This window comes from Strix aluco, chromosome 11 (genome assembly GCF_031877795.1).
Source record: "Strix aluco isolate bStrAlu1 chromosome 11, bStrAlu1.hap1, whole genome shotgun sequence".
Lineage (NCBI taxonomy): Eukaryota > Metazoa > Chordata > Aves > Strigiformes > Strigidae > Strix > Strix aluco.
Genome location: NC_133941.1, coordinates 17,094,639 through 17,108,641, shown reverse-complemented (window position 1 = coordinate 17,108,641; position 14,003 = coordinate 17,094,639). Strand labels below are relative to the sequence as shown.

At 50.3% G+C, this 14,003-nt stretch overlaps 1 protein-coding gene across 14 annotated transcripts; it reads left to right on the top strand.

The window, feature by feature from the left end:
* The first annotated feature begins 141 nt into the window (after positions 1-141).
* Positions 142-13,469, top strand: GLYCTK (glycerate kinase). Of its 14 annotated transcripts, none has more exons than XM_074836340.1 (9): positions 142-239; positions 1,423-1,598; positions 2,092-2,162; positions 3,871-4,075; positions 6,642-6,753; positions 8,706-9,101; positions 9,470-9,621; positions 11,508-11,683; positions 12,316-13,469. In XM_074836340.1, the coding sequence occupies exons 6-9, from the start codon at positions 8,815-8,817 to the stop codon at positions 13,252-13,254; spliced, it is 1,554 nt and encodes a 517-aa protein (XP_074692441.1). In that variant the 5' UTR covers positions 142-239; positions 1,423-1,598; positions 2,092-2,162; positions 3,871-4,075; positions 6,642-6,753; positions 8,706-8,814; the 3' UTR covers positions 13,255-13,469. The 14 variants fall into 14 exon arrangements, with proteins under 14 accessions (XP_074692441.1, XP_074692444.1, XP_074692438.1 ...); XM_074836343.1 differs by lacking the exon at positions 142-239 and adding an exon at positions 407-636 and having other exon boundaries at positions 2,112-2,162; XM_074836337.1 differs by lacking the exon at positions 142-239 and adding an exon at positions 407-636.
* The last annotated feature ends 534 nt before the right edge of the window (positions 13,470-14,003 follow it).

The following is a 14,003-nucleotide window of genomic DNA, read 5'->3' as shown; positions in this document are numbered from 1 at the left end:
GGGGCGGCGCGCGGAGCACCCTGGGAAGGGGAGGGGGGAGTGGGGGCGCGCGCTCGGCCGCTGCGGGGCGTTGGGGGAGCTCGGCGGGGGGCGGGGCGTGCGCATGGCCTGCTGGGACGGGCGAGGGCGCAGCGGGGGGAGTGTTCCGCGCCTGGCGGCCATATTGAGCGTGGCAGGAAGGCCTGCCCTCCCCTGGCCTGGGGTGGCTCTCAGCATCCCCGCCCCTCGCGGGGCCCGAGGTGGGAAAGAGCGACTTAGGGCCGGGCTGGGCCGGGCCGGGCCGGGCGGCTGTGGCGGGGTTGGGCTGTCATTACCCTCCCACCCGTGCCTCGCGGGGTAGGGGGATGTCGGGTTGAGGGCGTGACGTCATCCCGTAGAGCGGGCAACGGCTTCGCGTCGCTGCGGGGGTGTCACTTCCGGTGCCGGGCAGGGCTGGCGCCGCCTCGCGTCGCTCGAGGGGCCTGAGGCGAAGCCGAGCTCCCGCCGCCGGCCCTGCGCGCCTTGCGCTGACCCCCGCCCTGGCTTTACGCTGCGCGTCATGTGCCCGACACGGAATTTAACGTATTTTTCCGCGTTTCCCGCCGTAACTAGTGAGAAAACGGCATCTGGGGGCGCGTGGCCTGCGCCAGCCTCTCGGTACGTCCCGTAGCGGCAAATATGCGTGTCCGCTGCGAGGCCGGGGTAGGTCCCCATCCCTTGAAACGCGCAATGATCGCTTTCTCATTCTCTTTTTCCCGACTTTCAGCTCAGTTATTACACATTTTTATATCCCGGTATTTTTTATTCTTTGAAAACCTGACCCCCGAAACACCACAGCTATAGCACTGCGCTCTTGCACCACAGACGACGTCAGATAAAAGTGAGCAGCACACACTTCACCTTTGAGAAAGGCACCTTGGCTTTTGAGGCTGGTGCTGCAATGCAGACACCTTGGAACTGTGATTTTTTTCTATCGTGAATCTTGATGTCAGGCTCTGTGTGCATGTTTTTGTACATCTCTTAACCTTAAAAAAATTATTCCTGGAGTGTAACAGTAGCTGTGAGAATCTGCACACACACACCCCCTGAAGGCTTCCGGCACCCTGCTGTTTTAATTTTAGAAAAGCACCAGATCTTTTGTCATTTTGGTCCCACAGAATTCAGAACCAAAAGAAAAAAAAAAACAACATCGTAGATGCCTTCATAAACGTTAATTGCATTTTCCTTTCATAGTCTCCAAAATAGAGTTTGATTTTGCTTTTAGAATAATATTGCCCTCCTGTGGTCAAACAACGGTAAGTCCGGGAACTGTTGTCAAAGGTCTGCCTGCACGTCACTCAAACATGCTTAGTTATTTTATATGCATATATGGTTTAGTGAAACAAAAGTATTTTCTCAGATTACTTGCTCTTACTGTTTGCTTACTCGAGTTCACCGTTACAGGTTTAGACATCTAACCCGATTCACCCTTTCATGCTGTGGTGGCATTGGCTCATCAGAACGATTCACTGATTTTTCTGTTGAAATGGAGACATGATTTTCACACCGGAGTCTAGGGAGACTCAACAAAAGACACCTTCATTACTTCGAGGCTCTCAGGGTCAGCTACCCCATTGCAGGTCAGTTCAAAACCTACAACTGATTTTCGTGTGATGAGAGATTTTAGAGAAGCGCAGAACGGCATGCCTCTTGCACACTGTAAATTACATGATCAAAGCCTGCATTATCTCATGTGGGCCCTGAAGGTGACTCACCAATACCATCATAGAGAATTTACTTCAAAACACCTACAATACTTAGCTAAGTTTTAGAGTTGTGTAACACCGTGGGTTGTTGATTTGATATTTTGTCACTCCCTTTTTATTCTTTCTTCTGCCTTTCTTCCTCATCATTGGAACTTAGTTTGTCAGTTTATACCAAGCTGGAATTTATCTGGCAGGATAATTGGATCTCCCAGCAAAATGTCACATTAAGTAGGAATTATGGATAATGTTCCTGCAAAACTAGTTAATGGAAAAAATGTTTAATTGCTGCCTGAGTAATATTGATCATATGCAGCCATTCTACTTATGCATTTCTATATTATATACCACCCTAACCTGCACAATACAGACTGACCTGTACTTGCTCAGATGGGTGGACATGAATTTTGGAGAGATGCTTCTGGGAACAACACTGCTCAGGTGAATACACTTCCGTTGGAATCTGCTGGAGTGATGATTCTCTGTGGGTAACAGTTATGACTGGAGGCTTGTGTGGAGAACTTGTATCCTACAACTTGGCATCTCTTTATGGGCTCTTGAAACTAAGTGTGATGCTCTGTCCCTGCTCTTACAACATGGAATCACAGAAGTGTGGGGAGAAGGGACCTCTGGAGCTGCCAGGTCCACCCTCCTGCTCAGTGCAGGATTGTCACCAGCACAAGATCAGCCTGGCCATGGCTTTGTCTGGCCAAATCCTGAAAACCGTCTAGCATGGAGACCACAGCTTCTCTGAGTGGCCTGATCCAGTGCTGTGTGACCCTCTCTATAAAGAACTTTTTGCTGATGTCCAAAGTGAACATCCTGACTTGCAAATCATGGCCATTGCTCCTTCTACTTTCTGCCATTACCAAGAAGGGTTCATCTCCACTGTCTCTATATCCACCCTTCAAGTAGTTGTAGCTGCTATTAGGTTTCTCCTTAGCTGGTTGCACCACTTGGTTCCTAGCCCGCCCTGATACATGGGGATCCTGCCCCAGCAGCAAAACTTCACACCCCTCCTTGCTAAGCACCATGAGGTTTCTGTTGGCTTTGACCTTGAGTATCACGGTTCTTCTGGAAGGTGGCTCCTCCAGCACTTCCCCCAAATTAGGCACTCTGTGCTACCCTCCAGGTCACTACTGAAGCTGTAGGGTGACATGAACCCCAACAGAGTCCCTGTTGAATACCAGCTATCAACTGGACCCCGAACCACTGATTTCTACCCTCTGAACCCAGTGGTCAAGCTGCTTTTCAGCGAGTCTAACAGTGTGTTTGCCCAGCCCACACTCCTTCAGCATGAATGGTGTCAAAAACCTCACTTATGTCAAGGTAGAATACATCTGCTGCTTTCCGCTTTCCCCATAGCCTCTTGTCTCAGCCTAGAGGGCAGGCATAATTGTCATCCTCTGACTGATTAATAATCTTGGCTCTTTCTCCTCTTATGTTATTTCCAACTGAGGAGCTCATAATTTTTTGCTATTAATCCCAAAGAGCATGACCTTGTATTTTGCAGTACTGAATTTCGACCCCTTTTTATTATTCCAGTCCTCAAGGCTGGCAACTTTTCACTTTCTCTAGAATACTGTGATCCTTCTCTGTATTTTAAATGACTTTCAACTTTGATTGCAACTTGACTCAGAATGGGGAGTTTGAGAAATTACAGCATGAAAGGAAGTAAACTTGGCATGGACTTGGCTTCAGGGTAGTAGTGTTCTGCATTGAGCTACAGAAGGATTTTTTAGTGAAAAAATTTTCTTCCCTGCAATCCCCAGTGCATGGGAAAATCATTTCCAAAAGGTGTATAGGGAGTGAAGGGAGTGTGACCTAGAAAAACTAGTAAGATGCATATGTCAAATCCAGTTAATTTTTTTTACTAATGATACTGATCTATATATATAAAATGCTGAACAGAACACTTATCGTCCCTGTGTTTGGCCTTAGGCTACATTCCCCATCAAAGGCAAAGAGACCCTGTTGACACTTTCCTGGTGAGTAAATCAGTCATGAGAGCAACATATTTCTTTCCTGAGAAACATATAGAAAGCTGAGTACTGGAAATTAGGACTCCTGGGTTTCCCAGAGTTCAGCATATTCTTGAAACAAAGGTATTCAGACTCCATCCTACTTTCTCCCTTGCCTGTCTGTGCAGCTCTCCGGTCTCATCGTACTGCTTCTGTCCACCATCATCCTCTTTCCCAGTCACGGATGCAGGAGCACCACAGTGAACGGGGGCTAAAGGACCTTTCACCCTGTCCGTGTGCACCCACTTGTGTACTGGACCCTTCATAGCTGACCAGTGATGAGTTGGTCCATCCTAGCTGCAGACATTTTCTCTTTTACAAAATGTGAATGAGGTAATGCAGTAATTTTATGCAAATCCATGTGCAGATTAAAAAATTAATCAAATTCTGAAATTTTCATTTAAAGAGATTAGTCTTGAAAAATCCCCCATCTAATCCTCCCAGAATAGTCACTTGGAACAAACCTTCACCGCTTTGTTTTCCTCCTGGGTTCAGTGCATCTCCTGGAAAATTTTCTCGTAATGCTTTTGGGACCATCTGGAGCAGCAAGTTTGAGTTTGAGCAGGGCTCGCCAGGCAAATTAAAGTTGATATATCAAATGATAGAAAAGATGTGTCAGTAAGTGGGAACATGGGAGTTTAAGGCAGTAAAATCTCCGTGCTGTTGTACTTCATAGGTAAACTCCCATGGTAATGCATGAAAAATGGAAGCGGTAAGCCTCGGTGAGTCTAACGGTAATTTACATACCAAGAGGCCAGAAGAAAGTCATGTAGCAAGAAAAACGAGTAACAAGAGACACTGCTAAAACTTGCTGTGGCTGGTAGTTTATTGCTGTAACAAAGATGTAATCTGTCTTTTAGAGCTTGAGCTCAAAATTATCCTCGAACAATTGGGGTTTGATCCGGTGCCATCTCAAATTTTTTCCAAGCCCCTCAGGGATTTTGGAGTGGACCCTGTACACGGGGTGGGCAAGCCACCAGTCACTGCCACACTGGGAGAAATCCAGAGAAGTCCTGATGACGTTAAAAATAAACTGACTTAGGCTCCTGAAGATCTCAGTTAAATTAGCCATCCCAGAGCATTAATATACAATATCCTCTGATCTTGCAGCACCTGAAACGCTCGGGATGTGTGATTGGGTTGGCCTGCAACAAGCCCAGTTGTCCCAACTTCAAGAAAACCACAAGCCATGATGCAAACCCTTGAAGAAGCCTCCAACCGCAGCACCTGGAATAGCTCAGCTCTGCCCAGCTATGGCAGACTGGCCCCTAGAAGGGAATATTTTTCTGGCTTTCAAGTACCTACCATGGAGCGAGGTGCTGGCTCTTTTTTCTCACAGCACGGGCATGGCCAGCTCATTTGTTCACTGTTTTCCTCCCCAGTGTGACTCCAAGTTTATGGCTCAGACTATGCCCCCCCATGTCCATGCTTTTGGTCTCATGCCACCATCCCATTTACCTGGCAGCTTGCCACATTTCTGCCCCTAGTGCTGGATTGTTTCTGTCTCCCTCTGACTTTGGCTCCTTGCCTGCAGAATTGCTTTAATTAAAAAGTTAATGAAAGATAATGCAAACGAGCACTTTGCCTGTATTTTATCACAGTCCAGCTCCTCTCCCTCCCTCTTTCCCAGAGAAAGTGAAAATGAGGAGCTGGGGTTTTGCTGCTTTTTGTTGTGAGAGTTAACAGTGGAAATTTCTGCAGGCTTAGGAGGAGCCCTATGAAGAAAGAGCTTATAATGGTAATTCACGCAAACAAGTATGTAGATGATGAACATTATTCATCAATGAAAGCTGAGGAAGTTTTCATTTAAAGGGGATTAATCTAAACCCCTTACAGTCCTCCTGCTCTCTTTGGAACAGGCAAGTCTTAGCATCATTTTCTTCCTAAGCTTAGTGCAAACTTCTAAAAAACTTTTTGAAAGACTATCTATACCCCAATTCCAAATTATCCCAAGCAGGGACAAAGGGAAGGTGTAAAACCCAAGCCCCACTAGTGCCTATTGCATGTCACCTTATATCCATATAGAAGAGGGCTATGTGATTTCCCTGAGAAACTGGGGAACAAAAATTAGTGTGTGAAGTAATGTGACCTGAGTCACATCATCAGCCCCTTCTCCCAGCCCAGATTCCTCCCAGCCAGTAGTGGGAAGAGGAAAACGGAGGGATGTGAGGATGTAATTTCCCTACATGCAATACACAGCAGCTAACTGGCAATTGCATCATTTCTAGACCCACCATCCATGGAGGTAGTCTGTGAGCTGCCATTTGGATGGTTGCCTATGCCTTGGTGTGGGGTGATGTTCAGTTCTCTTGATCTTGTTTTTAAAGCGTGGGTAAAAGGAGTAGGAGTTTTATTTTTTTATTTTTTGTTAATATCTACAGTGGATTTACAGCTGTTCCCTGATGACATTTAGTACCCAGTGCCTGAGACTGTATAAATAAATTACATAAAAATGGATTTGTGGCATCATTAGCAACACGCCCATTCCAAGGGGAGCCTCCAGTGAGCCTGCGTGTCTAATCAGAGCTGACAAGGAGCAGAGTTACACACCGAGACCTCCAAAGCTAATGGGTCTGTGCCAAATTCAGCTCTCTGTTGTGTTGGTGTAAGGTTGAATAACCTCTGACTGCAAGGGGGTTTTACACCGGACTTTGTGTTTACACCTGTGCACTGAGATCGGTGTCAGGCGGTGTGCCCTAAAATCCTTAGAAACAAGGGAAAGACACGGGCTGACTTCAACAGAGTCTGGATCAGGCCTTGATGGTTAAAATATAATCCGAGTTCAGAGTGCAGAAAACAGATTACATGCCTGCTATTGTAGTGAAATGCTTTCTAGAGCAAGCATTAGCGGTATGTACACAAGTGCCAGATGAATTAAGCTGGCATTTATTTTTTTCAGCTCCAGTAGAAGAGGATTGCTTTTAAACAACTCGCGCCTGCTGTGTCGTGTCTGGAGTTGGAGCTGAATGGAGCTGCTGGGAGGGCACGTGTGACAGGAGCCACAGTTGCAGGTCTGGTTGTGCTTAATTCCCCTGGTCTTCAGGGTCAGCCCTGCACAGAAACATCAAGGCAGAGACAGAGCCTGTTAAAAGCTTTGGGTCTTTATTTTCTTAAACTCCCCTGGCTCCATTTAAGCCTTTTTCTCTAACTACTTCTGCAAACCCTGTATCGCAGCTCAGACGAGGCGACCTGGGGCGTGATGCACCTCTGTTTTGTAACACCTTCCTCTGATTGCGCTGTGCTGCCAGGTGAATCAGAGACCTGCTGGGAACGGAGATGCTAATCTCAGTTCCTGAGAGGTGTACAGCTGACTTCACTAGTGTTAGCACGGTTGCTCTGGCCCTCATTGTAAGAGGGCTGAGGCTCAGTGGTTTAAACTGCGGGCAGCATCCACTGCCATGAAGTTTAAAGAGTCTAGTAACAAAGTGTTCAGGTCACCCTGTCTTTTATTCTTATCTCTCCTTGTGATTGATAAGCCAGTCCTTCTGGCTGCTATCTAAAGGGAGTATGGATAGGTAGTTTGTCTGCCTTGGGTTTTGCCTTTAAAATCTGTTTCTCCTCCGCATTGAATGATTTACAGTTAGACTTCATGATCTTAAGGGTCTTTTCCAACTTAAATGATTCTTGGATTTTTTCTCTGGCAAACCTATGATTCTCCATATAGTTTTACCTGCAAGTCCCTTGTCCAGTAGATTTCGGAGTGTGCCCAAGTTTCGCTGCCTGAGTGGTGCTTGTGTAGAGGTTTTCACTGAGCCTTTGGGTCCTTGCAGCAAAATAAGGCAGATTTAGACCCAGAGGAACTGCTGGAAAGCTTGTCTGGCTTAATTATTAACACCTTGCAATGCTATGGGAGTGTTAGGACAAAGAGACCTCTGGACTCATGAGCTCACCCAGAAGAAGCCAGTCACTGGCCTCACACTGAAACACATCCATTTACTAAGGAGAGGATTAACTCTCTCAGGTAATTTGAATGGGTCTGTGATCAAGTGTGTTGCCCTGGCTGCTTCAGTCTCCTGGCACCCTGCCGTAATTGCCTGCACCATAATTGCCACGAGCGGGAGAGATGCAGATCACAAGGATCTTTGATCCTGAGAAACCAGCAGTGAACTTGCTGCCAGTTAGCAGAAGGAAGAAGAAATGCTGGGAGGAATAGATGCATGTGTGCTGACTGGGGCTGCCTTTCCTCTGTCAAGACAAGTGTCTGCCCTTGAGCAGTTGAAATCTTTCGGTCCACACACAGATCTGTTGCATATAATGCTAATACTCAGCGGACACTAGCTCAAATGGGCTTTCACAGACACGGCTGGCAACTTTGCCTGGATCTGAAGTCTTATTTGGTCTCTAAATATGATTTTAATGGGTAATGAGAGGACTGAAAAATAAAGGCGAATGAAGCCTTGTGTTGATTTGCTGTTTGGTGGGGAAACCTCATTACTGGTCTCTCTGTGGCCACCAGCAGCAAGGGATCAGGCAGCCAGCAAGCCTGTTGTTTCTCCTAAGTCTGTGCCTGATGCTGCAGGGACACATGGGGCAATGAGCAGCCAGAGAATGAGATCAGCATTTGGCTAGCACGAGGATGGGAGTTAATGTAGTGAAAAGCTGTTCTACCCAGACACCCTGCTCTCTCCAGGACAGAGAGCAGCTTCCACAGTTTGGAAAGGTGTCAAACGCTGAGCAAATAGAAATGATGGCTTGCCAGTGGCAAATCTACAGTGATGGAGAAGCTGGCTGGCAGGGCTCACCTTCCCTGCGGGAGGTAATGGGATTGAAGGGGAACCACAAGCTGACAGGTAGTTTGAATGTGACACTGTCCTCCCCTCCCTCCTGCCTAGGGAGAGGTTTGAAAATGCTGTTGATATGGCACCTTAATCTAGAGGAAACATGGTTCGTGTTTCGTCCTCCCTGCTCTCTCTGAGACAGCCCTGTCTCTTCTGCTAGTGAAAATGTTCACTTTCCCTTGCAGGTTGGAGGGTGCCGTCTGCCCGAGCTCTTGAGGCCTTGCCAGTGTTGGCAGAGCGTGCACAAGCCCACCACACCGAGCAGATTGACTCAGCCCGGCCACCCCACGCAGCATGTCCCTCCGTGAGCACGCACTGTCCCTCTTCCGCAGCGCAGTGGCCACCGTCCAGCCGGCCCCGATGCTGAAGAGGGCTGTGAAGCTCCAGGGAGACAGATGCCCTCACCTGCTGGTGAAGGGCCAGGCCTTTCCAGTGAAGAGGGACCTGTACCTGGTGGGTTTTGGCAAAGCTGTGCTGGGGATGGCTGCAGCAGCAGAAGAGATCCTGGGAGACCACCTCGTTCGGGGGATCATCAACGTGCCACTAGGCATCCAGGAGAGCCTGCAGCGAGCAGGAATGCAGTAAGGAGGGCTGTATCTGAACAGTTTGGGGGGGTAGACTGCCAGATTTATCCTCTGTGGGATGTTGCTGTGAAACCCTTCAGTCCTTTCCATCTGCCCTCTCTCTGGTGCCCACCCCGTCCACCACACCACCCTGTTCTTCAACCTCCATCACATCCCAGTGGCATCAGTGACACAGCCCATCTCTTGCAGTGGATGTGCTGCCTCCCCATCCCTGGGGAAGAGAAACTCAGCAAAGGCCACCTCCCTTTCCTGGTCACTCGCCATGCACCTCTGGTGCACCAGGCCTGTTTTCCTGCTGAGTGACAGCCTGGCTGCCTGCATAGGTGCACATGTCAGTGGTGTGATTGCCTCTCTTACCTCACCAGGGAGATGCTCCTGAAGCCACACAGCAAAATCCAGGTCATCGAAGGTGCCAAGAACAACCTTCCAGACCCAGAGGCTCTGAAGGGAACAGCTGCCATCCAGGAGCTGGCTGAGGGCCTGGCTGCAGATGACCTGCTCCTTGTGCTCATCTCAGGTAGCGTGGGGATTCCAGGGAATGGGCTCTGCTGATGGCCCTCCAGTGGCCTGCCCACACGTGCCTGTGTAGCAGGGGAGCGCTGCTGTGCCGGCCCTTTCAGCACTGACACTTGCACCTCTCTGATTTTTCCTCTCCCTTCTCCTGCCAGCCTTTCTCTAGGGATGCAGCAGGGGAGGGCACGGGGATGCCTGCTGCTGCAGTGGGCATGCTGCCTCCCAGCACTGGGGAGAGGCTGAGCTGCGCAGGCTGGGTCCTGCGGTTGTGACACCACTGTGAGATGCACCTCTAGGCACAGCCCGCCAGCTGCTCTCACCCCTTGGCAAGGAGACGTTTTCTTCCTGCCCCCTCCTTACATCTGGGGATGCAGACTTGGAGAAGCAAGCACTTGGTGGACTTGCACACTCTGGATTTGTGCAGGGATGTGATTCTGTAAGTGGAGAGTCAGGACTGACTCTTCCCAGGGCTTTGCTGCTTCCCAGCTAGTGGAAATGAGGCCCCCAGGTTCCAACACAGTGAGCTGCACGTCTTGCAGTGTCAGCCCTGAAAACGCCCAGGCTGCTGGGCCCCCAGGCGGTCCCCCCAGGCTGTCCCCAGACCTAGGGCTGTAAGAGGGTGGATATTGTGCATCAGAGAGATGCAGTGACATCGCTCCAGCCTGAGCTTGGCTGAGTGAGTGGGTGTCACAGGGTAAAAGCATGCAGGGGCTTGGAGCAGCTCTGTAGAAACCCCTTGGTCTCCTGGGCTCAGTGATTGTTCCTCTGTGGATGCTGGAGCCTGATCTGGTGCAGAGAAAACAGTGCCATTGGGCAAACACCCAAGTGGCTGGCATCTAGCTGCACTTGCTGGGGATTCCCCTGGGTTTCCTCCTGTCCTTTGGCTACAGGGATCTCCAAGAGACTCCTCAGCCCTTCAGGGAGCCTGTACAGGATCTCCCTGTGGCTGTGACTCCCTATGCATGTGCACGCCCACACAGCAGCCGGTACCCAACTGCTCCTGCCTCTCAGCTAGATCCCTGGCTATTGATTGAAACACATGCATTTGCATTTGTTTTTCTTGCTCATCATGTTTTATTGATGCTGATTTGTCTCAAATCTCTGAGCAGGCTTTGCCTTTTGACAGTAGCTTTCAGCTGCGCTTCTGTGCATGTTCACGCTCTGCTCAGATCTTGCTCCTTTCTACTCTGTGTTTTCCATCCATTCTACTTTTCCATTGGAACCTTTTTTCTTTGCCTTCTTTTCTGCATTTCCAATGCCCACTTGTATCAGACAGGATTCCCATCGATGAGGCTATCACCCTGGACTCTGGTGTGCTTTGTCCTTTACGTTACTCTCTCCTGCTTTCCTTTCCTCCCAGGCCTAGATGACTGCAGTTCAGCAGTTTCCAATCTTGCTGCAGCCATAGCTGGTGTTTTTACACACTGTCCTGAATAAATGGAGCCAGCAAAGCACGCATTGTCTCCACCTGCTTAGCACTGACTGCTGTGTGAGTCATGGAGGCCATGCTCCCTGCTCACCCATCCAGGTAGCCCTTGAAAATCTGTGTGACGACACGCTAGTAGCTTGATGTAGTGGGGACAGCAATTGCTGACCCTTCTTTGTCACCCCCATAACGCTGCAGGCACGCGGTACCCTGGTCCGGTGAGGTTTACGCTGCCTGGGTGAAGTGTAGCTGACTGCGGACAGTGCAGGACAGCAGTGATTTAAACCCATTGGTGAAGAAGACTGAATTCTCCAGAGATGTTAGCATAGTTCCCAATCACCGCTGCCTTCCCTCCACACACTGGTGAGGGAAAAGGAAAGGCTCAAGCATTGAACAGCCTTGCTTTCCTTCTGTCCTCCTTTTCTTGCTATCCTGATGTCCTTGCCATCTCTTTTGCATCCTAGGGGGTGGATCAGCCCTACTGCCTGCTCCCATCCCTCCCATCCTCCTCGAAGAGAAGGAGAAACTCACAAAGATGCTGGCTTCCCGAGGAGCTGCCATACAGGAGCTGAATGTTGTCCGGAAGACTCTGTCCTTGCTGAAGGGTGGAGGGCTGGCCCGGCTTGCCTATCCTGCACGGGTAACCGAAGGGAAGCCCCTGTTCGCCCAGAGAGCACCCATCTGCCCTCAAAAATAGGGGTTTAGTCAACTGACCTAAGCATGCTTGCAGGGTTTTTCTCCTTACTGAGTGAATGATCTTTGCACACTGTTTTGGGACTCTGTGGCTCAGATTTTACTGAGAACCCAACCTCTCAGGGAGACAGAGGTGGAAGAGGGGGAATTCAGACTTGGCAAATGTTGTCTGTCCCATCACACCACTCAGCAGACCCAGCCCTCACCCAGCAGGCATTTCCAATGTGCTGGTGCTCCACCACAATGCTTTCGAGGCTGGATCTGACCTTTGGCTCCCCTGAGGGCTGTTCTCAGCTGCTGAACCCACACTAGGTTACCAGCCTGACAAGTGCAGTGGCAAAGGTTACATCTTCCAATGTGATGGTCCAGCATCAAAGGACAGTGGAGATCTGTGGGTTTGAGAAGGGCAAGGTGACACTCACGGGACTGTAAAACAATGGGCCAAGATCTGCCCCTGCTTCCATTTGCTTTGACATGGGGGTGGCACAGGTGTAACTCAGAGCAGCGCTGATGCCAGGGTTCTTGCGTGGCCACCTGTCTCTGCCTCCCACAATAATCCGTTGGCATTTCTTCTTGTAGGTGGTGAGCCTCATCCTTTCTGATGTGATCGGTGACCCCCTGGACATCATAGCGAGTGGGCCCACTGCTGCCAGCTCCCACAGCGTGCAAGACTGCCTTCGGATACTCGCCAAATACAACCTGCTGCACAACCTGCCCAAGTCAGTGGAAACGGTCCTGTCCTGCTCTCCCACCAAGCCCACTGCTCTGGAAGACTACTCCCACGTTTGCAACATCATCATCGGGTCAAATACGCTGGCATTAGACGAGGCCAAACGCCAAGCCGAGGGCCTGGGCTATGCAGCTCTGATTCTGAGCACAGCAATCTGCGGGGAAGTCGGTCACATTGCCATGCTGTACTGCCAGCTGATCCGGCTGGTCTGCCTGAGCTTCGCTGGCCTTGGAGAAGGGCCCCTGAGTGATGAGGTGAGGGGGAATCTCCTGCAGCTGGCAGCAGAGCTAGAGATCCCAGGTTTGAACCTTGCTGAGTTCCTACAGGCCCTGCAAGGATTAGGGCCTGAAAGACCAGTCTGCCTCCTGGCCGGCGGAGAAACCACAGTTCAGCTTCAAGGAACCGGCAAGGGAGGGAGGAACCAGGAGCTGGCCCTGCGTGTGGGGCTGGGGCTGCACAGGGCACAGGCTACAGAAGGCAGCAGCCCCCCAGGGAGGTGTGAGATCATCTTCCTCAGTGGCGGAACGGACGGGCAGGATGGGCCGACGGAGGCGGCAGGGGCCTTCTGCAGCCCGGAGCTGGTGGATGAGGCGCTGCAGGAGGGCCTCGATGCAGAGGCCTTTCTCAGCAACAACGACTCTTACACGTTCTTCAGCCAGTTCCAAGGTGGGCGTCACCTCCTGGTGACAGGCTTGACGGGTACCAATGTCATGGACATCCAGGCCATTTTAATTAGAGCCACAGAGAGATCACGAGAGCTCCCTCTGCAGATATCCAGATGCATTTAATTAGGATTAGGGGTAAATGAAGGCATCAACACTGCAGACAAATGTAAACTACTTAAATTAGGGCTCGCTGTCGAGGATGCTAATATCTTTGACAGAAAGAATCCACGAATTAGACACATGGGTGGATTTCCACAGCAAAAGCAAGCACTTGTAATTGGGATCAGAGGAAGGTAAGAAGTCACATTGCAGACACAGAGGACGGATTTAACCCTTCTGCTGAGAGCCACCACTCTTGTGACTGCCTCAACTAGTTAAAAGCTGTAGGGAAATCGAGGAGCAGCCCAGCAGTGGGCTTTTACAGGTTCACGGAAGCGCATTACAGTGACTGAAGGATGCAAAAGCAATAGCAAGGCCTGCCCAGCTGCAAGCATGGAGATGCTGGGGGGACGTGGTGGGAAGGGGACACCCAGCACCTGCTCCACGCGCCAGCGCAGTGCCCTGCAGCTCCTCCCACACCAGTGGCAACCCAGAACCCCCAAGCCCAGCATGGTGCACGCCCAGCAGCGTGCTAAGGAGCATGTTGGCTGAGACAAGCATTTGATACTGGACACATGACACAAAAGAAGTGCACAGTGACACAGGGTGGTATACAAGGAAGAGGACGCTTGAGGTGCAGTGGCAAGCACCCGAGTGGAGTGCTCCTCCTCCAGCCTCCTTCCCTCCGCAGGGCCATCTTCCCTGCTGATGCCTGTCAGGAGAGCCTCCGTGCCAGCAGCGTGTATGTGATGAGCTTTCACAGTGTTGTTTTC

Bases quoted from the DNA above. Each gene is read 5' to 3' on its own strand.
- GLYCTK (XM_074836340.1), top strand. From the start codon at position 8,815: ATGTCCCTCCGTGAGCACGCACTGTCCCTCTTCCGCAGCGCAGTGGCC. The intron at 9,102-9,469 runs GTAAGGAGGGCT...TTACCTCACCAG, and splicing joins CTGCAGCGAGCAGGAATGCA to GGAGATGCTCCTGAAGCCAC. The intron at 9,622-11,507 runs GTAGCGTGGGGA...TTTGCATCCTAG, and splicing joins GCTCCTTGTGCTCATCTCAG to GGGGTGGATCAGCCCTACTG.